General features: G+C 36.6%; 2 protein-coding genes across 5 annotated transcripts; one reads left to right on the top strand and one right to left on the bottom strand.

Annotated features, from left to right (window-relative positions):
• The first annotated feature begins 6 nt into the window (after nt 1–6).
• LOC112525551 (probable E3 ubiquitin-protein ligase HIP1) lies at nt 7–3,185 on the top strand. The gene is made up of 4 exons (XM_025135718.1): nt 7–46; nt 1,520–1,615; nt 2,247–2,381; nt 2,883–3,185. Exons 2-4 carry the CDS (start codon nt 1,526–1,528, stop codon nt 3,015–3,017), a joined length of 360 nt encoding a protein of 119 aa, XP_024991486.1. The 5' UTR covers nt 7–46; nt 1,520–1,525; the 3' UTR covers nt 3,018–3,185.
• A 1,089-nt stretch (nt 3,186–4,274) lies between these two features.
• On the bottom strand, nt 4,275–24,133 carry LOC112524495. 4 transcript variants are annotated; one of them, XM_025134338.1, is made up of 10 exons: nt 23,780–24,133; nt 20,317–20,394; nt 11,273–11,609; nt 10,955–11,181; nt 10,715–10,817; nt 8,321–8,421; nt 8,065–8,239; nt 5,889–6,059; nt 5,679–5,779; nt 4,275–4,787 (listed from the first exon to the last, which is right to left on the bottom strand). In XM_025134338.1, exons 1-10 carry the CDS (start codon nt 24,038–24,040, stop codon nt 4,728–4,730), a joined length of 1,614 nt encoding a protein of 537 aa, XP_024990106.1. In that variant the 5' UTR covers nt 24,041–24,133; the 3' UTR covers nt 4,275–4,727. The 4 variants fall into 4 exon arrangements, 2 of the variants coding, with proteins under 2 accessions (XP_024990106.1, XP_024990107.1); XM_025134339.1 differs by having other exon boundaries at nt 11,273–11,625; nt 23,780–24,089; XR_003070407.1 differs by lacking the exons at nt 4,275–4,787; nt 5,679–5,779 and adding an exon at nt 6,839–7,049 and having other exon boundaries at nt 5,943–6,012.
• Nucleotides 24,134–25,703: the final 1,570 nt, after the last annotated feature.

Below are 25,703 nucleotides of genomic sequence, written 5' to 3'. Positions count from 1 at the left end.
GCATCATCGCCATGTTAGACATCGGTCTCCCGAAGGCCTTGCTGAGGTTTGCTTACACATTTACTGTTTCAAAACCTTGATTGAAAATGTGTTTCATACTTGAAATTTTGATAATGTTTTTGACTATATTAAACAGATTTCAGGCTTGCTTTTTTCTAACAGATCAAGAGATAATGATTTGGGGATCTATTACTACTTTTTGCATATTGAATTCCTATTGAAATTTAAGTTGATCTTGATCGCCTATTTTCGGCTAATTGCTACTATGATATAAAGGAGCATACTTGATTATTTCGGAAATTTGGACCACTTAGAATTGCATGTGTTTTCCATAGTTGGAAAATTTACTATTAAATTAGACTAGACTTGTGTTAAAGAGGAACATACCTTGGTAACTAGTTGAAAAATCGTTGAACTTGTTATTTCCTGAGCATTTTTTTATTAAATTAGAAGAACCCTTTTACTGTTTCTATATGACAAAGGATCGTGTGAGAAGAGAAGTTATGATGAGAAGCATAAGAAGAGATCTGAACCCTTGATCACTTTTAATCTCATGCCCACCCATGAATTGCGCTTTACAAGGGAATTGATCCGGCGCATTTCGGTGCACTTCATTAGTGTTGACATTTAATTAGGATTGATCTAAGGGTGGAGGTCTCTTCTTACGCTTCTCATCATAACTTCCGTTCTCACCAGAACCCAACTTGTTTCTATATTTGCTCCATGTACTAACACAAAATAAGGAATACGTATCCAACAATTATGGGGTTCTTCTAATATATTTGGTTATGTATGATCCAAAGATTCATGAGGAATATATTTGAATCTTGGAAAGTTTTGAGGTTTGAGTTGCAATGAACAAGATACTTTTTGATGGTGTATTAATGAGATAACATCCGTATTTCGTCTAAAAGATCAAGATTACTTTTTGTGCTAGAAAGATGGTGTATGGAGATCAGGCAACATCGATACTTGAAAGAAGATGTTGGTTTTAGAAGTCTTTTTAACGTTTCTAACACTTGAACCAACACCTTTAGTTGCGCACTCTCATTGTTGTTAAAGAATTATCTACACAATCAATAAGAGATTCTAAGCCCGTGTTTGGTCTGAAGACATGTTTTTGAGGGGTTTGAATTTCGTAGAAGGATTTGGAATCATTGAGTGTGTTTAGTTCCTACTTCGTAGGATTCGGAATGGAATGGAATTCCATTTTTTTATAGATAAATTTTAAAAACCTTTTATTGATTGATTATTACAAATCAAAAACTATTGCAAACAACTCGTGAAAAATCCCTTGAATATACCTACTACCCCAATGGGATTTCTAAATCCAATGTTTGTGGGATTTCATCAAAATCCCTGGATTTCAATTCCGGACTTCCCTTTAAAACAAATGCGGGATTGGAACGCCACATCCCACAAACCAAACGAGCCCTCAGGTGTACTAAGGGATAATATGACTTGTAACAAGGTTTGCAAGAAATTGATTTGAAATGCTGAATTATATTTTGGGATGCAGATTGTTATGCTCCAAGGCAATCTACTTATGGGGGGAAGATTAGATCACGATCGATACAGAGATTGGAGGCTTGATGTCGATAGCATGTCTTATGAGGTTTGATTTTTCTTTTGTATGATTTTTTTAGGAAACATTGGATCAAGTTAAGTGGATCTTGATGAGATATTAAACACATAGAAACATACACTACACTTTCCTCTTCTCGATAAAGATATGTTTGTTCTACTGTTGGCCCTTTTTTTGTACCCGATGCGGGATTTAAACCATAAATTGATGAAAATGTTGTCCCTTTGTCTTTGTACCCACCACCATTTATCAATCTTCCATTTTCTTCACCGATGTGCGGGATAATCATTCTAACACCACAGTTTAGGATTTGAAATTCCATTGTCCCAATTCATTTTATATGGTTGTTCTTTTATATGTATATATAGGGTTGGGTTAAACGTGAGACAAAATTGTTTTCGTGAGACACAATTTTTACACTTGAAACTTCACAACAAAATGTTGTGAAGGTAAAAAAAAGCCGAATCTTCACAGCAAAAACACTGTGAAGGTTACCTTCACAGTGTTTTGCTATGAAGTTTCAAGTGTAAACATCGTGTCTCATTAAAACAGACGTGTCTCACATGATCACAAGTATATACATATATATATATATATATATATATATATAATTTATAGATATTAATCAATCTTTTTATGAAAATAAATTGTTTGCAAACAGGAACTGCTGGAGCTTGGTGATAAAATTGGGTATGTGAGTACTGGTTTAAGAGAAGATGAGATAGGCCAATGTGTAAGGAAAACCAAACCCCCTCATGTTCCAACCCAGATGCAATGGAAATGCACCATTTGTCAGGTTTTTATTTATTTATTTATTTATTTATTTGTAGAACATGCATACATCATTCATACAGAGAGTGATTTGTTATCCAGTGAAATGTCTGAAATACCCTTTTAGTAATTAAAGAAATAAGTTTTGCAACAGTAAGAATGGGCAAGAGAGTAATTTTAACATATGCATGTTAATATATAGAGGTAAGTTTAGTTTGAGAATTGCCATTGATATTCTTGATAGCATGGTATTAGTTAGTGGTCAAATGTCTTGAGACACCTTCTAGTAATCATAAGATAGAAGGTGATTTGTTATAAGTGAAATGTCTAAAAAAACCCTTTTGGTAATAACAGGATAAGGCTTTTATCTTATGAATGCCATTGACATTCTTGATAGAAAGTGATTGGTTATTAGTCTAATTGTCTAAAAACACCTTGTAGTAGTGAAAAAATAGGGGAAGAAACCATCAAGACTTATGCCGATGATGGGCAAAAAGGTAATTTTATGGTTGGTTATGTGTTACAGGAGGAATATGAAGGTGAAGATGAGATTGGTAAGCTGGAATGTGGCCATTTCTATCACATGTACTGCATAAAGCAATGGTTGGTGCAAAAGAAAACCTGCCCCATCTGTAAAGTGGTCGTCGAGTCTCAAAATTAATCGCGATCTGTTCATAGAAACTATTATAATCGCGATAAAAGAAAGAAACATAAGTCGATTCTTGGGTTTGTGTTACATTTGTATGTTTGGTTAACATGATTGATACTACTACTGAAAATTTGTTGAATTTAATGAATGTTATATCAAGTGATTTGCTGCCTTTGTGAATTTCTGTATTAAGTTTGCATGGAACGGTATAACAATATGGATGTCAAATTAAAGAAAATAAAATGCTCGGCTTTTTTTATTTAGAAAATAAAGGGGAATTTTTGTTGTTGTTACAACCACCTTTTTAATCACATTTGTTGGATCATTCCATCATATGGTTGAGATATTTTATTTGGATACTGTTATGGCATGGATGTGGATGCTTTGAAAGTGGTGTATACAAGTAATGGATTTGAAACTAGAATGAAAGGAAGTCTTTAGGGGCCATTTACTTATTAAACACTTACCCACTAGGGTACATATCGTTAAAACTTAACACTATTGTTTATTTATCGGGTAAGATTTTATCAACCAAAACAGTATCGTATGCAATAATTTATCTGGTAAGCACTAACCATGGTAAGTTGTTGCCCTCACCTACCGGACAAGACTCTCGGTCCTTGCCTTCATTCTTACTGGCTAAATTCTTGGTCCTTGTCATATATATCTCATAAGGTAATGTGACTTGGTAAATGCTTACCCGGATAAGCGTTTGGTAAATGACACCTTAATTTCGTGAAAGTTGATTACCACCAAAAGAGAGTCACTTGAAATGAATTAAAGAGAGGATTATTAGGGGGAACGATTATCAAATGTAAACGCGAATAAATCTGTTATCCCTAAATTTTCAGTCATTTTTTTGTCCATCACTCACATAACGCTACATCATTCATTTATTGAGAAGAAAGAATAGAAAGATTGTGTTTTTGACATGTTTGTTATTTCTCGAGATATTAGGAATCGGTTATGCACATTGGATTTTTCAAGGCGTGACTTGTGGCAACAAATTTGTATATTATATATAATTATACTTATGCACATGTTTCCCACTATTACTCAATGAGATTAAACAATATAAATTAAGTTATATATTAAAAACTAAAAAGTAAGACAATAAAAAGATTAAAAAAACCCAGATGCCGTGCTACAAGTTCGGGCATTTAGCCATGACATGCCACACGCTTAACGAGTCAAGACGGCTGTATGACCCTTTTAGAACATGGATACAATTATATATACTTCAAAAAAAATATCTCCAATCCACACCTTGCAAAAACAAGAATCCATAAGCCAATCTCTGCAGATTCATATTCTTTTACAAATTCCTCGAAGCAGTTTCCATAATCCATATACATGACAAATTGTTCAACAAATATACTTGGTGTACCGGTAGCTTTGGCTATCCCTTACCTTTTCCGTTTCCTTTTGCTTGATGGGTGTATAGATATGCTAGAAGATAACACCAACACTATACATATCAATGCTGGTCCTGACACCCACGGTTATTAAATAAACAATATACATACGAATGTTGATCCAAACACCCACAGTTATAAAAAAACAGTCTATGTATGAAGGTGCACCAACAGTTCCATTCCTCGCATCATTTTTATGTTGATCATCGGCAGGGAATGTCACTCGAGTTCATGGAGGTTGCTCCTGGCTGTATTTAAGTATCATTTGATGGTAAAATGGTATTATGATATCGATAGAAGATTTAGATTAGGTTGAATCGTGAATTGTCAGAAAGTCGATTATACATGGATACAACTGTTCTGGTGCCTGCAAGTTTAAAAACATCATTGGTCAGATTCAATTTCTTTCAACTGTTGGTCAGAGAAGAAATGAATTCATACAAGATCCCATTTAGGTTGTGTGTCAAACTAACCGATAAACTAGTCAGTTTGGTAAAAACTAGCTGATAAGCTATATATGACAATCTAAAATGACCTAATAGGAAAATATATGATGTATTATGTAAAATATAAGACATGATTGTAGAAAGTGAAAGAAGGGTCCAAAAAGCTATCTGAAGTAGCTTCTCAAAACGCTAGCTTATGCCTTCCAAACTGGAATTTTTCAATAACATCAAAAGGTAAGGTAGTTTATAAGCTAACTTATGGTTACTAAACATGGAATTAGTTGATGCGAATAGAACTGAAGATACGGCCCATAAAAAGGAGAAAATGGTAAAAAAAGAATAGAATATGTATGTTTGCAACAACACAAGGACAAATGGAGAAAATGGGTGCTTTCTGATAGGACTGGACCCGTGCGAGTGAGATAAGCGGGTGAAAGAAGTGTAGAAGGTTTCAAGGTTTAATTTCACATGGGTAGTTTCGAAATTTATCTTATCTTGTACCATCTCCCTAATTTTTGTTCCACCTCTTAAGGTGAGACAAGAAAACTGCATTTCAGTAGTCTTGTCACAGTATTCTAATTGTCACGCCAAACGTGGAGAAGTTTTTGTTCAAGCATGTCCGGTCCTAACAGAATATATGGGTGATCTCAGTGAAACATGGCTTCTCAACTTTGCAACGGTTGGGACAGGAAGTCTTCTACAACAGCCATTCTCTTGCAGTTTGCAAGTAGGCTGTTTTCATGACTCAAACTTGGTGACAGAAAATAGAGGTGCTTGAAGAACAGGAAAAGGACAAGATGATGATTACATACCAAACGACCTCCAACAAGATCATAGTGAGCATAGTGTGGCCCGGCTGCCTCACCAAAGACTTTGTACATGCACAGATGTTTAGGAACCAGTTTGATTGTTTCTGTTCTCATCAATCCCGAAAAGAAAAAGAAAAAAGAAGACTCAAGTTAATTGAAGGAAAATCATCAAGATATAGTCATGAAATATATACATCAAAAGAAAATATATACCGTATACGGCTTCAGGTGGGCAAATGATGTCACGGTCACCAGCAATAGCTAAGACCGGAGTATCAATTTTGTTGATGTGATCTTTGTAGAAGAAAGTTCCACTTCTGTCACGCAATCCACCTTCCTGAAAGGCTGTTGTTAGCTGCAAAAGTAGCTTGGCAGGCACGGTACCTGCTCAAACAAACAGCAAAATAAAAACCAAACAAATCCAGGAGGATATACACAGACAGAACCTCTACCCAGGAGGGTGGAATGGCTTGTGCAAAAGCATGAGAGAAAGGAAATAAACAATTCAAGCATTACGATAAATAGCATTCTCTTCATGGCTCGAGAATACAAATCTTAAATTAAGGTTCTCCTGGACTATCTAGGTTCAAACCATACTATCTTTAGATACTTGAATGGAGTAGTAGTATCTTGGTATGTTCTATAGTACTCTCTGCCCAGTTGTGGTCAATATCGGATATGTATTTCTTGATTTGCTATTAAGAATGAATACTTTAAAATCTCAATTCTGCTATCAAGAATGAATATTAAAGTTGAATACTTTAAAATCCCAATCAAATGTTAAAAATCGGAGTGCTTCAAAACCCACCCAATCCTATTACCATGACGGGCTAATTGCATATAGAGGCACATACTTTCACTCCCTTGCCATTTGAAGAACATACTTTCAAAAGGTGTGCTTAAGGGTTTATAGTTTAAAAAATTTCTATTCAGGGAACATACATTCAAAAAGTGCATCAAAATATAGACATTTACAAACTATAGACCCTTAGACATTTTTCAACTATAAAACCTTAACGGTGCCTTTTGAAATTATGTTTCCCGAAATGGCAAATTAATGAAAGTATCTTCCTATTAAATGCAATTTGCCCTACCCAAAATGAGAAATTGTTGAAAGTGATACACTATGTACAATATTAGGAGCTATGGAACCCGACAATGACCTGAAAAACAACTAAAGATCTTCGACCATCTCGTGGCCATCAATTCAAGCACAAGCAGAACATCTTGTGCTTTTGCTCCCTCAGGCAATACTCTTGCCAGTATGAATACGCATTTCAACAAAAGCTTGCTGACAATTTTGAGGGCTGCTTCTAATTGAGGTCCGCATCAAGATAAACTTCATGTTTTTTACTTCTACAGGAAGCCTATCATCTGCACATGCTTCTATATTGTTAGACCACCACATGGGCCTAAGCCTATGATGGTTTACTTAATACGTAATCGAGTTAGACAAGGAAAGGGGAACATATAAGGCAACCATAATCATAAGGGTATTCAGCCATAATAAGCATATATATCAGGTAACTACGTTATTTCCATAAATTGGAATTCTGTAAGAAGGCTTAGGGGTTATGAGAGAGGCCTGCTCAATTTTGATCAGAAATACAAGAATCAAGTGAACGTCTAGGGAGAGTGGCCTACCTCTTGTATGTAGTAGGTTGAATTGTTGCTTGTTCATACTCATTTGCTTTCAATAGGATTTGCTTTGGTTCCTGTCACATGCATCCTACATTGCTTGTATATAAACATGAGTCTATTGTATCGTCTACGACAATATCTCTATAGTCTAAAAAGCACTTCGAGTTTTGTTTCTTTGGCTGTCTCAAGCTCTGGAAACCTTATTAGAAGCACTTATGAATATTTTATGTTCTTCCGACTCGAGCATCGTAAAAATATCAAGTTGAGCATGTTTGACATCAATGCTTCAACTTGATGAGTGTCAAAGATATAGGTCTCAACTATATCTACTATGATTTATGTTCTGATCCATTGACTATTCTGTAATATATATGATAAACATTGCTCAATAATGCATTTATGCTATATATATATTTTTTCTATTTGAGCAAATGGCAGTTCTAGTCAACTACCCTTATTAATAGAGAGAGAGAGAGTAGTATGATGCTTATAAAGTTTATGGCATAGTAGTTGGTGAATGTACAGTTGCAGTCACAAACCACTGTAGCAATATCTTTAAAGTTTCAATCCACCAAACAAATGAATCAGGTACAAAAATGCAGTGAACATTGTTTGACTGGTGAAAAAAAGATACGATTCGTATCCTTGAGATTAAAGGGCAAATAAATAATTTCCAAAGATATGATTCGTATCCTTGAGATTAAAGGGCAAATAAGTAATCTCCATATGAGAAGAAAAGTGAACTCACAGAAGTTGTTCATAACAAACTTCTCCATGAGCTCCGGTTGCATCATATCTTGTGCAGTAATCAGACGATTTAACCAGGACATAACATATGGAGGTCGAGAAGCAAGAGGATAAGCTGCTGCAAGCAATGCACCTAATGGAACAGCTGGAACACTCAAGGCCTGAGCCGGATCTGCCTGTGCACCAGAAAGAACATACTTCGATCAGAAAACGAAAAAAAAATGCAAGAAATCAAAACAAATATCTTTGTATTTTACCAGGGGTGTGAGTAATTTCAGCGATGATTTTGATGTAGTGTAATCAAGTGAAGCCCCCAAAGTAACGATTGCAGCCAACTTGGAGTCTCTATTCCCACAAACTTGTAAAAGAACCATATTTTAATACACAAATGTTGATAAAAAGAACTGGCATTTCAGCAACTTCAGATCCTCATATGCAAAACAATTGATTTTTCTAACTATTAAAAATTTCATGATCCTCATAGGAAACATTGCATATAATAATTGATGCACCACAGGGGAATAATTATACACCTAACATAATAGAAAGCCTTTTTGCAGCAACTTCTATGATTGTCTTGAGAATGCTAAGGTAAGTGACGCTCATCAAAAACTCTATTAAGTAAACCAGTTTGGTTGCTCGTATGCATATAGGTAGAGATGTAAATAACCAATATGACAATCGACGAGTATAATAGAACATCATCCTACAACCATGTATTAACCTTTTCCTCCTACATTGAATGTAAAGAAACCATGTGCTACAGTGAATGTAAAGAACCATCATCCTGCAACCATGTATATGTTATCCTTTTCCTCCTACATTGAATGTAAAGGAACCATGTGCTACAGTGATCCCTTACAAGAGAATGTATTAATTTTCAGAATTTGGTGGGCTAAACATTCGGCAACCATCTAGTGCAAGGCACGTTCAGCTCCCTATTGTCCAACCATCGTTTATATTGAATGCTTGTAGATATTAGTAGTATAATTAGGGTTGGTATTTATTAAGTCTGTTAATAGCAACTCTTTATTCCCTCTGCTGGTCCTCACTGTCCTGTATGTATACAGAGTATTTCTTCTATATACATCATTTTAACCTTAAAATCTTTACATGGTATCATATTGCTAGAATAATTCTAGGTACAACCACATGAGAAATCGCTTCACCGCCAGTTACACCTAGCTGTCAATGGATAACCATTGTTAGCATCTTAATATGTTCAATCATTTCTTCTGCTTCATTCCGCTATCTGTTGATGCCATCAGGTTACGGTACCAGTTGGTTAGCGGAACCTCTTATTGATTCTTGAATATGTTCATCCACAAGCTACTCTAAAATTGATCAAAGGAGCTACGCAAAGCATTTAGACAGACAAAAGTTCTCCAACTGTTGAAAGGAGAATGGCTACTTCAAATGAAAATCATTATTCCGCTTGACAGATCTATTCAATTTTAATCCAAGTTTCATGACTTTCTCGAGATTGTACCTTAACCCAAGTTGCCTATCAAGAAGTGCATTTACCTCATTACATATGCTTATCAAGAATCACAATGGCGGGTCATGGGCTGAGATAGTCAAACCCTAATTTAGAATCCACTTGAAATTATATAAACATAATGGCTAATTTTAGCCCGATATCTAACACTCCTCAAGTTGGGCGTATCTATTGAACATTTGTAACTTGCCACATGTTAAGGATTAGGATTTCTGCACCATGGCCCACCATATTACTCCATACATACTCTCGATTCTATTAAATAAGTGATATGATATCATCAGCATATTCCTTTCTTCATGTTAACATGGTATCAGGGCACTATGCAACACTTTCTATACACACTTCAAGAAGAGCACTACACGCACTTCAAGAAACTGGTTGATGAGCTCGAGGAAGGCTTTCGTCTTTCCTCTTAGTTTGATCCTCAGGCACGGTGAAAACATCATGTCCTCACCTTTATCAGTGGCTTATCACCTACACATGAATTAGTTCAACCCATGCATTTAGGACATTCTGGGCCACTACTATCTAGTCCACTTACTCTCTTCTCAGAGAGATGTTGAAAGGTTCAATCTTCATATTGATCATTAAAGGGAATGCTGAAAGGTTCAATCTTCATATTCATGCTACAAAGAAAACCATTAGCTAACCCATGAATTTCTTGTCCCTCATGCTCATAAGCAAAGAGTACCCAAATCTAGTAGGATATATTGTGAGACAAAATTTTACTATGACCAAAAAATTCAACTAGCAAAGCGATACAGACAAGAATAGTAAGGGGAGTATCAGAGAATAGTCATATATCAATCTTTCATATATTAAACTAGGGAGATATCACCTGCGATGCATAAATCTGCAAACTATGGCAACATAACTGATGAGGTTCACGGCCCAAGATAGTCAAACCTTAACAACCCTCAACTCTTCTCTTTTCTTTTTAGCTTACTTGGCTACATAAATATGTAAGTTGAGCACTCTAGAAGTCCTATAATCAAGAAAATGGGATCATACATAACCAAATAGCAGACATGAAACATTTAGTTTCCACCTCCATGATACACACTATCGAACAAAGGCATTAATTTGGAAAAAGGAGGTGCGAGAATAATCTAGACAACGAGAATATTAAAGGAAGCTATGGCTGTCGTACCATTTCGAGAGAGTATGGCATAGAGCAAGATACCACCCATGGAATGGCCAATTGCAAGTAACTTGTCATCCTTAGGTTTGCATTCCTTTCGTATGTATTCCATCTGTTTTTATAGACAATAACAGATATGAATTCTCTTCACAATTAGTTGAATCACTACTTTATTAAAGAGCTCAAGTGTGCAATGGATGAAATATAAAAAACTTAAATAAGTTAAATCAAATTGATTTGTGACATCACCGCAGTAGGCACATCCTCTTCCAGGTAGTGGTCGAAGTCCCAATTATACTTCCCAAGGAGGTCAATTTGAGTTTGTAGGTTTTCAATTGTGGAAGAAAATCGATCTAGCAAATCAGTGAAAGGTGGAGACACTGATCGCTGACCTTCTTCCATAATATCTACAAGCCTTTGACTTAGATCTCTTATTTGGGTAGCAAGAGTCGAGTTTTGTAGCGCTTCTGGAGAACCTGAAAGTTACACAGAAACATGGTATAAGTTTCATGGAAATGGTACCTGTACCAGATTAATTACAACCATAATAAACAATCCCTGATTGACCTTCCTTTATTAGGTTAGATAATCTCTCAGAAAAACGCTTAAATGTTTCTGTGAATGTCATCAATAACTGTGACTGATCAGATTCAACCATCTCTTTTGTTTCTTCAGCAGAAGAAACTTTACTTTCTGCAGAAGAATCAGAATTCGGGTTTAGTTGATCTTTGGAAGAAAATACATCATGTTCTTTTTTCTTGGAGGTTGGATCCATCTGTCCAGAAGGAAGGTTGATTGGTTGCTTAACTTCCTTGGAGGCCACCTTGGCACTCAACCCAGCTCCTCGAAATTCAAGGATCCATGTATCAAATCCCTGGCTGGACATGTGACGTGCAAACGAAGACTGCAAAAGTTCAGAACTGTCAACAAAAATAAGAACTAAATACTGCAGGCAACAGGAGTCTAATAAACAACACATCAGATTAAAAAGTTCAAATCAAAGAACAAGAAGAAAATTAGTCTTAAAGATCAAAAGGACTTGAGAGGGAAAAGAACACACCAGCACACACAAGCCCACTATGTAAAATGGACAAGCCAAAGTCACACCAAATGCTATATTGCTCAAATAAACGAGTATAAACCACCAAAACACAAGAAAATAAATGGTTGTCACATTGACAGGCACTATACGAATGCAGAAATCACATAACTTTATCCCTAGTTTGTCATGTTTTCTTGTTTCCTTAATCAAATAACAAATTCCTCATCAAACATTGGCTCTCCCGATTCCAATGGACCTTGTTGCTTCATGAGTCACCTATTGAAGCTTGGTTACAACGGTCATATGACCAAGTCCTTGAGTCTGTTTTAGGTTTGAATAAGTATTTGGATTAGTCCTATTTATTTCCTATATTTTAGCTGTTAGTTTGCTGAATCTGTTTCCTGTGTATGCCTATAAAAGGCAGCTTGATTAGTTGAATAAAACATCACATTTAAAGTGAGATTGTGTGTGTTATCACCTGGTTTCAACAAGTGGTATCAGAGCTCAATTGTGTGATCCATTCGAGAAGAGAGTGACAAGATGACTGAAGGAAACTCGTCGCAAGGCTTTGCTATTCCCAAATTCGATGGGGATTATGATCATTGGAGTATGGTCATGGAGAACTTGCTTCGATCCAAAGAATTCTGGCCGGCAATTGAAACCGGCTATGTTGAGCCCACTGCCGGAGACCAGATTTCAGATACAAGAAGAAAGGAATTGAATGCCATGAAGCTTATCGATTTGAAGGCTTTGAACTATMTGTTCTATTCAATCGATAAGAATATTCTTAGAACCATCTCGCAGAAAGACACAACGAAGCAGCTGTGGACAACAATGAAGGTAAAATACAAGGGGAATGCACGAGTAAAGAGGGCTCAGTTGCAGAGGTTAAGAAGAGATTTTGAGACCTTAGAGATGAAGAATGGCGAAACCATTGTGGAGTAYTTTGGTAGAGTCATGACTGTGTCAAATGAAATGAGGAATAATGGTGAAGAAATAACGGAGGTTAAGGTGGTAGAAAAGATCTTGAGAACACTTGCACCAAACTTTAATTTTGTGGTGTGTTCAATTGAAGAATCCAAAGATTTGGATACATTCACTATTGATGAGTTACAAAGCTCATTGCTGGTGCATGAGCAGAAGCTAGTCAAGAAGGAAGTAGAAGATCATGCACTACAGGTTGAAGATCAAAACTATGGACGTGGTTTTGGTAGAGGTAGCAGAGGAGGATCGGTGAGAGGTAGAGGACGTGGACAAGGTAGAGGACATGGAAACTTTGACAAATCAACGATAAAATGTTACAAGTGTCATCAGATGGGACACTTTCAATTTGAATGTCCTCGAAAAGACCAAGGAATGAATTATGTAGAATTTGATGAGAATGAAGAACTGATTCTTATGGCTCACATGAAGAACGATGTTGTTGTAAACAAGGGGTATTGGTTCTTAGATTCTGCATGTTCAAATCACATGACAGGTATGAAAAACTGGTTTACTAGGCTGGATGAAACTATCAAACACACTGTAAATTTAGGCAATGGGCTGAGATTGGAGGTAAAAGGCTTGGGAGATGTCCGTTTTGAAATAGATGGCATCACGCAAGTCTTTACAAATGTTTACTATGTTCCTCAGTTAACTTCAAACTTGATTAGTGTGGGTCAGCTTCAAGAAAAGAAAGTAAAGGTGGTGTTTGAAGATGGAGTATGCCATGTTTATCATCCAAGAAGAGGTCTGATCATGAAATCAACAGTGGCCAAAAACAGAATGTTCATAGTGTATGAGCATCAAAAGAATGTTACTAGTCATTGCTTATAGGTAGCAGATGACAACACTACTCACATCCGGCACAAAAGATTTGGTCATGTGAATCACAAGGCGATTAGAACCATGCAGTATCACAATATGGTGAAGGGAATACCTCAAGTTTGTGGGAAAACGTTGGTATGTGAGACTTACAATGTTGGGAAACAAAGCAGGATAGCAATTCCAAAGAAAGCAATTTGGAGATCCACTCAAAGGTTAGAGCTTGTGCACATAGATCTTTGTGGGTCAATCACACCAATGTCTCAAAGTGGAAAGAGGTATGTACTWGTTTTTATTGATGATTTCACACGCAAGACATGGGTTTATTTGCTGGGAAACAAAGGGGAAAGTCTTGAGCACTTTAAGAAATTTAAAGCAATGGTTGAAACTGAAGTGGGTTCTAAAATTAAAATGTTGAGAAGTGATAGAGGGGGAGAGTTTACTTCACATCAGTTTATTGAATTTTGTGAAGTAAACGGAATTAAGAGGCAGTTAACAGCGGCCTACACCCCACAACAAAATGGGGTGGCTGAGAGACGAAATAGAACACTAATGAATATGGTAAGATGTTTGTTAGTAGAAAAACAGGTTTCCAAATGCTTCTGGCCAGAAGCAACTATCTGGGCTTGTCACATTATAAACAGGTGTGTGTCTAGAGCTCTAGACAAGAAGGTTCCTGAAGAATTATGGACTGGAGAGAAGCTAAATGTTGATTACTTCCATGTGTTTGGATGTATTGGTCACGTGCATATTCCCTCCCAAGTCAGAACCAAGTTAGATGCAAGAAGCCAAAAATGTGTGTTGTTTGGCATTAGCATTGGTTCTAAGGCTTACAGGCTCTATGATCCAATTCAAAGAAGAGCATAATTAGCAGAGATGTCATATTTGAAGAGTATCAACAATGCAATTGAGATAAAGAAACTACAAGGGAGGGAGAATTGATAATAGAAGAACCTGGTCATCAAGTTGCAGTTACAGACAGTGAAGAAGATGGGGATATGGAACCACAAGTTCAAGAACAGGCTCAAGAAAGTGGTACTCTCATTCCAGATGAAGACCCACAAGCAAGCATTGTAGATCAGAGAAGTACTATAGTCACAAGTAAGGCAGCTGAWTCCTCTACCAGAAATAGAAGACAACCGGTTTGGATGCAAGATTATAGAACTGGTCAGGAGTTATCAGAAGAAGAAGATGGATTTTCCATGTATACAGCTCAAAGAGATCCTACTACCTTTGAAGAAGCAAGAAAAGAAGCTAAGTGGGTGAAAGCTATGAAAGATGAAATAAATGCAATAGAGAGAAATGGAACATGGGAGTTAGTAAATATGCCTGCTGAAGCTGTACCTATTGGCGTAAAATGGGTATACAAAACCAAGTTGAATGAAGAAGGGAATATAGACAAATATAAGGCAAGACTTGTGGTTAAAGGCTATGCACAACAAAAGGGAGTGGACTTTGAAGAAGTGTTTGTACCAGTGGGTGGGCACTATTCGAAACCATTCTAGCTATCTCTGCTCAAAGAAATTGGAGGATGTTTCAACTTGATGTTAAAAGTGCTTTCTTAAATGGTGAGCTCAAGGAGACTGTGTATGTTGAACAGCCTCTTGGATTTGTCAAACAGGGAGAAGAAGCAAAGGTGTACAAATTAAAGAGAGCTCTATATGGGTTGAAACATGCCCCTAGAGCCTGGTTCAATCGCATAGAGAAGTATTTCAAGAAGGAAGGATTCAAACAAAGTCAGTTTGATCATACTTTGTTTATCAAAAGGGTGTGGAATAATACTCTTGTGGTAAGTCTCTATGTTGATGATCTGATATATGCAGGAACAAATACTATGATCTGCGAAGGTTTTAAAAGATCTATGCAAAAGGAATTTGAAATGACAGATCTTGGCATGATGAAATACTTTCTAGGTGTTGAGGTAAAGCAATCTGAGGATGGAATTCATATTTGCCAAAAGAAGTATTCTAGGGAAATTATCGAAAGGTTTCGAATGCAAGAGAGTCATCCAGTAGATAATCCAATTGTGCCTGGTGCTGTACTTACTAAGGAAGGAGGAGGGGAGGAGATTGACCCAACACGATACAAGAAGTTGATAGGAAGTCTTATGTATGTTACTATCACAAGGCCAGACTTAACCTATGTAGTGTGCTTGTTAGCAAGATTCATGTCAAAACCAAGGCTGGAACATATGGATGCAGCAAAAAGGGTGTTAAGATACTTGAAGGGAACAACTTATGGATTATTCTATGGAAGAGAGTCAAATGAAAAACTGAAAGTCTTTACTGATAGTGATCATGCGAGGGATGTGGAAGATAGAAAGTGTACGTTTGGCTACATATGTTTGTACAGTGGGGCTGCTGTAAGTTGGAGTTCAAGGAAACAAGAAATTGTCACACTCTCATCTACCGAGGCAGAGTATGTAGCAGCAACCAACTGTGCATGTCATTGCAAATGGCTCAAAGGTTTACTTGAAGAGTTGGGTGARAAACAAGAAGGTGCAATTGAAGTTATGTGCGATAACACATCAACTATAAAGCTATCAGAGAATCCGATTATTTACAGGAGAACAAAACACATTGATGTAAGGTTCCATTACTTAAGAGATTTGGTTAATCAAGAGGAATTGAAGTTGGTATTCTGCAACACTAAGAATCAGTTAGCTGACATAATGACGAAGCCGAACAAACTAGAAGACTTTAGCAGGTTGCGAGCATCACTGGGTTTGAAGGAAATAAACTGAACTAGCTCTAGTTCAGTTTAGGGGAGGATATTGAAGCTTGGTTACAACGGTCATATGACCAAGTCCTTGAGTCTGTTTTAGGTTTGAATAAGTATTTTGATTAGTCGTATTTATTTCCTATATTTTAGCTGTTAGTTTGCTGAATCTGTTTCCTGTGCATGCCTATAAAAGGCAGCTTGATTAGTTGAATAAAACATCACATTTAAAGTGAGATTGTGTGTGTTATCACCTGGTTTCAACATCACCTTCTCTAATTGCGGCCCTGAGTGAGGTAGAGCGAAGACTATTTGAACATGTCTTTTAACTATGCAATAGTCATGGTCACAGATCACATTCATAGGATGCAGGACCCTTCCAGAATGTTTCATGCACCACCATATCAAATTACACCAATCTGTGTGTATGTGAGGGTTTTATCAACAAATTTGAGTAACTGTTTCTTATAGTAAGATAAATGTCCAGAGTAAGAGGCACCAATATAAAATAATTGACAAGACAATATAATCCTCTATATTTCTAATAAAATTTAAATATTCGACCTTTTCCAAAAAACTACTACCTATTTTTTCTTTTACCAAAAACGTTATACTTCTGTTTTACAATTTCATTATATATACTTGTTGGCGGACCTCCAATCCTCCCTACTGCAATGAACTTTAAACAAACCCTGAAGAAGTCAGAAATATGGATAAAGACTGCTAGGATAAGTTCCTAGTTAATCTTTTATAAAACAGTGTAAATCTCAAAATAATTGTAACAACCAAATTACTTTATCTCCTGTATATCCTTGTATCTTCTATATTTTTCTCAAGAAATACATAAACAAATTTCTGATTCGTTTTCTCTTCTTTTTTCTCCCTTTTCTAGATGGTATTAGAGCTGTCGATCTGATTCTCTTTTATCATGGAGAACTCTCCAATCACTTTGGATTAGTTCAATCATCAGCTCGACTCCAAGCCAAGCTCAAACTAATTCCTTGAATTATCTACCAATATCCACTGCAGATCAGAGTCTTATTCCCATCAGCGGTCATAAGTTAAATGGCCATAACTTTAATCTTTGGTCTCATTCTATCCGGATTTTCATTGGGGGCAGAGGCAAAGAGGATTACCACTCTACTCATATAGCACAGCCTCACGAAGGTAGTTCCTACTATAAACTATGGAAAACCAAGAATAATCTAGTGATGACGTTACTTAGTCCCATGACACCAGATCAGTGAGCGTTTTATCTACTACAAGACAGCGGCAGAGAGGTAATACCTCCGTTGTATTTGAAATCAAGGGCTTATTTCATGATCTTCGACAAGGAGACTCCACCGTCATAGGCTATTACACGGTCTTAACTCGTTATTGGCAGCAACTTGACGCTCTCGACGGAAACACATGGAGCTGTAGCACTGATGCGAAGCCGTATAGGAGAATTATCGAAACTGACAGGATCTACAAGTTTTTGTTTGGACTGAATCGAGAACTAGATGAGGTTCGAGGAAGGATCATTAGTACTAAGCCGCTGCCTAGTATCTGAGAAGCATTCTCAGAGGTACGCTGAGAAGAAAGAGGAGGCAGGAGGAAAATAATTCTCGGAGAAACCATCAACCATTCTGTCGGAGAAAGGGCTTCCCTAGTAACCCGATACTCTTCTAAGTCTGAAAGCAGATTTCAAACACAGTCAGGGAGCTCCTTGAAGAAACCTGGACGACCATGTAGTTATCATTGCAAACGGCTTGGTCGCATTAAAGAGATACAATAGAAAATCAACGAAAAACCAACAGATTGGAAACCTAATTTCCAGGAGAATATTAGTCAGGATAACGTTGTAACATCTCAGAATCATGAACCATTTAGCAGGGAACAAGTAGCAGCTCTTCAGAAAATTCTCCACAACCAGCCCATGTATAAGCTTAAGACCGCAAATGCGGCACAGAAGAATGCCTCAGCTACTACCATGGATTGTAGATTCAGGGGCTTTGGATCATAAGACTGGTGACCTAAACGTCTTCTCCAATTTTAAGCCACACGGAACGGTACCACAATAAGAGTGGCAAATGGATCCACTTCTCAACTCACCTGTATTGGTACAGTTGTTTTATCCAAGGATATCGTCTTGATGTTCCCAAATTTGAGTATGATCTTCTATCGATTAGTAAACTCACTAAAGACCTAAACTGTAGTACTAAATTTCTTGTGGGTGTATGTGAATTTCTGTTTTGAACTCAGGAAGAAGATTGGAGTGTTGAGGTTCAGGCATGTCTATATCTTCTTAAAACCAATGCATCCTCAAGTCTTTCCAAGCAAGCCTTGTTCACAGTTTCTAGTTTAGACAAGAATGCTATTTTGTGGCACTGTAGACTAGGCCACCCCAATTTCTTGCATCTACAAAAGCTATTTCCAGAATTCATAATTAAAAATCTTCCTTCACTCAAATGTGAAACATGTCAACTCTCAAAACACGTACGACAATCTCATAATCCGATTCCATAAAAAGCTTTACATCCATTTTACCTAATCCACAATGATTTTCTGGAACCATCTCGAATTAAGAATCTCTCAGATTGTGGTGGTCTGTCACCTTCATCAATGAGCACACTCGTGTAACTTGGTTGTTCTTAATGAAGAAATCTGAGGTCGGGCCTATTCTCAAGAGGTTTCACACCATGATCGAAAACCAATTTTCGGCCAAAGTTCAAATTTTGAAAACCGACAATACAAAAGAATATTTCCATTCCGAAGTCCGAACTTGGAACATATCTCAACCAACAAGGGATAGTTCATCTTAGCTTGTTTGTTGATGCTCCTCAAAAGAACGGAATAGCTGAAAGAAAAAATTGACATCTCCTACAAGTCACCATTATCTCCTCTTGGCAACTGTGTTCCTAATCACTATTGGGGGGATGCCATTATGATCGTCGAATACTTGATTAATCGTATGCCCTCCCGTATCCTAAATTTCCAAAACCCATATCAAACTCTACCTTTGACATATCCCCATCTTACGCTTGTCTCTCAAATTCCCCTTAAAGTGTTTGGTTGCACATCCTTCGTCCATAATCATCAACCAAACCGCAACAAGCTTGACCGATATCCTTTAAATGCATTTTAGGACCAAACTACCCCATTATGAAATTGTCCAAGGATTGTCACGCACTCTTAGTCTCTTTGTTTCTATTTCCTTGTTAATTATTCCATACAAACTCAACCCCAAATCTCAATTGTTATATACACATAAAATACCCACCTCTTTATTTAAATAAGCACATAGCTATCAACAACAAATCCCACCTGAAATAATAACCCCCCCCCCCAAAATAATGTGATTTAATGAACTGATTTAGTGGATGAAAGTAAAATAATATTAAAAAACTGTTCATGAAATTTGTGTTAGTATGAATATCTTTTTGTTGGACTTTCCCCTGTTTTTACTGATTGTCAACTAAAGAGATAGAGAGAGGCAGTTAGGCTTGAAAAAGGTGTAATGGTGTTACTGTTGATAGTAATGGTAGAATGCCTAAATGGAGAAAACCCTAATATAGGTTCTTCACTTGGAAAGTTACTTATGTGCCTCTTGGTACCAATAAAAAACAAGTGTATACACACATTGCATATTTGTATCTTTCATGCAGCTTCAGTATACTTGATTTAATTCTATGACTTATTTATTTATAGTATTTATCATTTTCTGGAAAAGCAGATCCAATTCACTTACTTTAGTGGATATGAACTTTGGTTGGTAGGGGTGTTGGCACATGAGTAGTTTCAAGCGTAGCATTTCAACTTGGTTATGATTGATAAATTGATAGTCAGTACCTCCTAAAACTTGAACAAACTCTTCCTCATTACTGGAAAATGCACTCACATGGAAATTGTAACACAATAGGGAAACTTAGGTAACAAATTTTGATGTGTGTTCATATTAATATTGTTCAGTTCCCAACAACATCACCTGGAGCTTAATAAAAACTTTGATTTGTGGGGTCATGCCAATTATGAAAAACCATAAACAGATACACAAATTTGAACTCACCCCCGGAGCAAGATCATATCCAATTGCATTTGTTCCAACTCCACTCAAAAGCAGTAACGGATGATTCCTTGGAGGTGCCTACAAGCATGCATAACCAAAGTACACATATAATCAGTTAATCATATACAAGAACACGCCTTTCCTTCCAAACTAATAGTGTAGGTAAAAGAGAATCAGAAAAAGTATATAATCATATAAACAACTAAATTTGAAATTGATCAACAAATTAATTGCATGCACTTCTTTTCTTCCACATCAATATATGTTTTGAGATATTTCTTAGTAGATGCAATATCAACCAGTCTGACAAATTCTTGATATAAAATGTTCAATTGACACCCTCCTCATCAAATCCTTTAGCCATCATTACAATTCATTTAAAGAGAACCACATCCAAACTATCCCCAAATTAGTTTAAACCTTGCAATCATTTTCAAAATGTTAGAACTTCTTTCCATCTTTTGTGCACTCATCCTCAATTTCCTTAAAAATAAGAGCATTTTGTGAATATAGCCAGACAATAACTTAGTGAGACATTGCACTTACTGCAGAATGTCAGGACTATTATTCAGACAACTATTTTTCTGACAACTAGATATGCCAAATTGTAAGCTATTGCATTCGAAAATATCTCAATGTATCTCCAAGACTTCAACCGAACACTTTTTAAGTTCTTCAAGTTGAAAAAAATGCAGAAAGAATACAATGGCATAATATTGGGGCTCCAGTAAGAATCATCTTGACAATAAGAAAGCGCAAATCACAGTGTTATCCAAACCTATGCTGTTACGGCGGTCAAAATTCGAAATCGAAGTGAGTACTGTGATTTGAAATAGCGGTTATCGCGATGGTAAAGTGGTGGTATAGCGGTTCATATAATTATTAGAGTTACATATATGTGTATGTATGCATGCATGCGTAACTTATTATATGTATTCATTAAAAAAATAGTTTCAAGATCAAAAGATTAACTTAAACAAGTAAGTTTCACACAAACAAAATACGAAAAGTAAGTTTGTAACTCAAATTGTATCGATTGCAGAGCAGAGCAAAGGACGAGAGGAACACCGATTGGCGAGGTTTATGATCTGGAACACATCGTTTGCTCACGTAGATCGACGATTCATGACCTAATTTGACGTAAACTAAACTACTAAATAATTACAGCGTTAAAAATAAGCCAAAAAACCTAAAAAAAAAACAAAAGTTGAATAAGCCCAGCGATTATAATCCCAAGTTTAACTAAGCCACAAAACCTAAAAATCCTCATATGCAAATCACGGTATTTTCACCGCTATACCACCTAGAAATTGCGGTCAAATAGCGACAGTTAGCGCCGATTTTTGCGGCACTGCGATTTGAGCCGCAATTTGACCACCGCTATTCCTCTTACCACCACAAACCGCGATACCACCACTATAGCGGTGCGTTAACAACATAGATCCAAACATAGATCTTTTGTGGGTCAAAAGGGATTATTGATTTTGCTTATTGTGGTGGATATATATACTACATATATACATATGTATTGTTTTTGTATCTTGTATGTGTAGGAGTTTTATGAGGCTTGTCAATTGTTGGAGCCTACATCGGCTATAAATTGACCTTTCTCCTGCTATATATGTTGGAGCATCTCTTCTCCTCAAAGGGCTCCTTGAATGAGGCTTCACATATCTTTCCATGGTATCAGGTGGTATCAAAGTCAGGGTCTTCCTTGAATAAGAACTCAACACTTTGGAATACTGTCTCCGTCTACTCTCCACTGAAAGGGGCGTGTTGGAGTCCTACTTCGGCTAGAGACGGACCTCTTTCCTTCTATATATGTTGGGACGTCTCTTCTCTCCTCAAGAGCTCTTTTAGAGAGAGATTCAAAGGGGTTTCACATATCCTCATATCCTTGATGTTGGTTGTTGAGATATATAAATATATACATGCACATTATTTTTTAGATTCATAATGGGCCCCGCAAGTTTCTATGTTTGGTCTTGTTGTATAGCGTTAGGACTTAGGATATGCACTCTAGATCGGATATATCTTCTTTTGTTGGCGCAATCTATTTCGTTAATTAAAAACCAAATTTCCGTCTAGATTGTATGTTCGGTTCTCAAGTCTGTAAACATATGAAGTATAAAGAGAGGAGTAAATGATCAATCCTAGAAAAATAGTGGTGCACCATGAATTGTAACATCCGACTTATTTTTTTCTTCGTCCTCTCCAAAATCAAGATTTTCCATTTATCCAAATCCAAATAGACTTAATGTCTCCACAATTGTTTATTTGATTCTCAGTTCTCCTATTTAATTGGATCATCAAGTCAACCATTTTTGTTTCTCTACGACTTATAAAAGATCTCATAGTCATCCCTGCAACAACTACTCCATGCCCCATGGAGCTTTGAATGTGATAAGAGAAACCTACGAGTTGAGAGTCAAGAAAGAGATTGACGTAGGTGTGAATTTTGACATTTTATGAGTGTTCTAAAACCCGTATAACTTGATCTAATTTAAATGAGTAGATTCATGTAGTTCTTCCCTTGTCGTGCGGTGGATATCTGACTTCCAATCTATTATTTTACTTCCATATTTTATTTTTGTTTTGCTATTTGACTTCGACCTCATATTGAAGTAGAATTTCATTTCCATCTTATAACACAACTCTTGGCATAGTGCATATATGACTTGTACTTTAATAGACTTGTGTTCTATGTTGGTAGTTGGTACATTCATTAGTTGTAAATTGGTTATTCGGAAATATTTGTATTTCGTGCACAATAACACTATTTGAAAGTGTCTTGCCATCTTGATGTTCATACGTCCAACTATAGATTGAAGATTGCAGTATCCAAGTTGGCCACCCATGGGGGATTACGTCGTTATAGCACCAATGGAATGACACCTACAACAACCTTCTGATTTATGAGAGGCATAAAGGTCGTCACTAGCATTCTGCCATGTATTCTTTTGGATATTCCGGTGTTGGTAGTTACTTGTCTGTATGTTTAGATGTGATGTCGTTTCACATTCTATTTGCCTTCATTTTCCCTGGAATATTTTGTAATTTACATTTGGGTGGGGTAACCGGGTCATTCTGTGAGATTTCTTCCTGAAGGTAATCCGTGGAAGTGTGAAGTTTGCTTGACCAGGAAGCATTTCTAACCAGTGAATTTTCATTTCAGTGCTTTGGGTTCTGATTGAAATTTGATGTAGACATCATCGATTGCTTGGATTAATTAATCAGTTATTTGGAGTATGGGGTTTGGATGGGAGGTTTCACTCTGAAGTATCCAATGACATTCATCTGTTTTAGAGGACATAGTGTTCAAAATGATTTTTACATGCGATCGCGACATCCCTTCCCGTTGATAAGGCGTTACACAGATACACATTCCCACAATTAGTGCAGCGATGTAAAAAATATGAAATTTGGAGAAAAAGATGAAAAAAAGAAAAAAACGAAGACAGACCTGCGGAGGAGGCTTGTAACGCCAGAGAGCTAGTCGCCAATCGGAATTATGAACTGAAACGTAATGGAGTTCATCAGCAGTACAGATCGGAGGCTTTTCAGCGAGTCTTTCGACGGCCGCCGCATGGAGTGGTCTCAGGCGGTTGGGCGTACGGACGGAGATTGGTCTGGCGGAGGGCGATTCGTAGCGATTGGGGTTGATATAACAGAAGGTAGCAGCAATTTGAATCGCAGATCGAAGATCCGACTGGAGCTGGAACATTTTTGAAAGTGATATGAATTTACTCGTACCAAATCGCTTCAATCAGAAGCCCATTACACCTTCTTCCATCGTCTCCAATTCATATATCCGGCCATTAACAAAGCATATTTTGTAAATATTTATAAACTCTCTTTGGGATTGCCGGCGGTTATCAACTTATATCGGAAGATTTAACATCTTTAAAAAAAATTGGTTTGGTATAGTAAAAAATTATTTATAAACACTCAAAAATGTTTATTACGGATGTTACATCGGAATAAATCAATAAATTGTTTTTATAAACAATCCCAAATACCCTAAAAATAGATATTAAATAAGTACCAAAATATTATATAAGGAAAGCAAACTCTTATGACAGTTTCACGATCTTAGCTTTACTTATTGTTTCTATGTATTTTATCGAAATCCTCCAACAATATTAAGTTGTATTTTCGTTTTTGTGAGAAACAAGACGGGTGGTCAATCCATGAGAGACATAAAAGACGAACTTTACCAAACTAGAGAAGTTTGAAGGGGTAGATTTCGGACGTGGTAGAAAAGGATGCACTTTTTGTTGACAACGTTAAAGGTGGTATATGTTATGAGCACTCCGATACTAGAGGTTATTGAACATGAGACGTTGGAAATGAGTTGGCGTCAGGGCAAACGGGAGAACCGCGACTATATCTGTTGTGGCCACATCTTAAAGGGTATTGCATGACTTTCTATTTGACATATATTAAAATATCGATTTTGCTGAAGAGTTGTAAGACTTTCTTGAGTCCAAATACATGGTCGATGATAATTCTAGTAAAAAGTTCCTCCTAAGTAATTTTAATAATTACAAAATGATGAACTCAATGCATGTGGTGAAACAGTACAATGATCTCATGTGCATTCTAGGGTAATATGCTCAAAATAACATGAAGATGGACGAATCTATTTATGTGTCAATCATAATTGATAAACTGCCCCCTCTTGAAAAGATCTTGAACACATGTTGCATAGATAAAAGATAAGTTGTCCCTTGTACGACTCAGTAGTCACTTGTGTTAAGAAACCTAAGGCAAAAGAGGTTCTCGCTCCTTCTATGAACGTGGTGGAAGAGACAAAGCTAACTCATTCAAGGGGAAACGAAAGTTCAGTGAGGCCAAAAAAAAGTATCGGTAACACCCTTATTTCACCATGAGAAATGTTACGTAATCTAAAATAAATTCTCCAATTATATTCCAAATAACGAGTAAAATAAAACCATAGATCATTTACAATGGAAGACTTTGAATTAATAAAAATGTAACATAAATGCTAACACGTCTCACTTAAAACTGATTGAAACGTAAATGTCTAATAAAATATACTGCACCTAAATAAGTACTCAAGTCTCCAAACATGCCATTTTCCCTTGTTCAACCTCGAAGTCCCGAAACCTAAGATGCATATTATAGTCGGGTTATAAAACTCAAAGAGTTTCATGGTTTACACGAATAAATTCTTACATCATATATATCAACTTATAAACTTTGTATCAAGTAGTATGTATTTTCTAAAAACATGCAACACTGAAAGAAACAAGATCTCATAAATTACCTGGTTAGGTATAATCATTTTGTGACTGCATTCCTTGGGTTGTCCGACCTGCACCTATTTAGGCACCCAATATGGGGTCTTGCCACTTGTCATGTGA

This window comes from Cynara cardunculus (assembly GCF_001531365.2).
Source record: "Cynara cardunculus var. scolymus isolate 2C chromosome LG 13, CcrdV1, whole genome shotgun sequence".
In the NCBI taxonomy this organism is placed as follows: domain Eukaryota; kingdom Viridiplantae; phylum Streptophyta; class Magnoliopsida; order Asterales; family Asteraceae; genus Cynara; species Cynara cardunculus.
Note: the sequence above shows the minus strand (reverse complement) of the source record. Positions and strands in the feature narration are given on the sequence as shown.

Coding starts and splice junctions, on each gene's coding strand:
- LOC112524495 (XM_025134338.1), bottom strand. CDS start 24,040: ATGTTCCAGCTCCAGTCGGATCTTCGATCTGCGATTCAAATTGCTGCT. Junction 20,395..23,779: donor GTTACAAGCCTCCTCCGCAG/GTCTGTCTTCGT, acceptor GCATGCTTGTAG/GCACCTCCAAGGAATCATCC. Junction 8,422..10,714: donor TGCCATACTCTCTCGAAATG/GTACGACAGCCA, acceptor TTCTTTTACAAG/TTTGTGGGAATAGAGACTCC.
- LOC112525551 (XM_025135718.1), top strand. CDS start 1,526: ATGCTCCAAGGCAATCTACTTATGGGGGGAAGATTAGATCACGATCGA. Junction 1,616..2,246: donor TCGATAGCATGTCTTATGAG/GTTTGATTTTTC, acceptor GTTTGCAAACAG/GAACTGCTGGAGCTTGGTGA. Junction 2,382..2,882: donor GGAAATGCACCATTTGTCAG/GTTTTTATTTAT, acceptor TATGTGTTACAG/GAGGAATATGAAGGTGAAGA.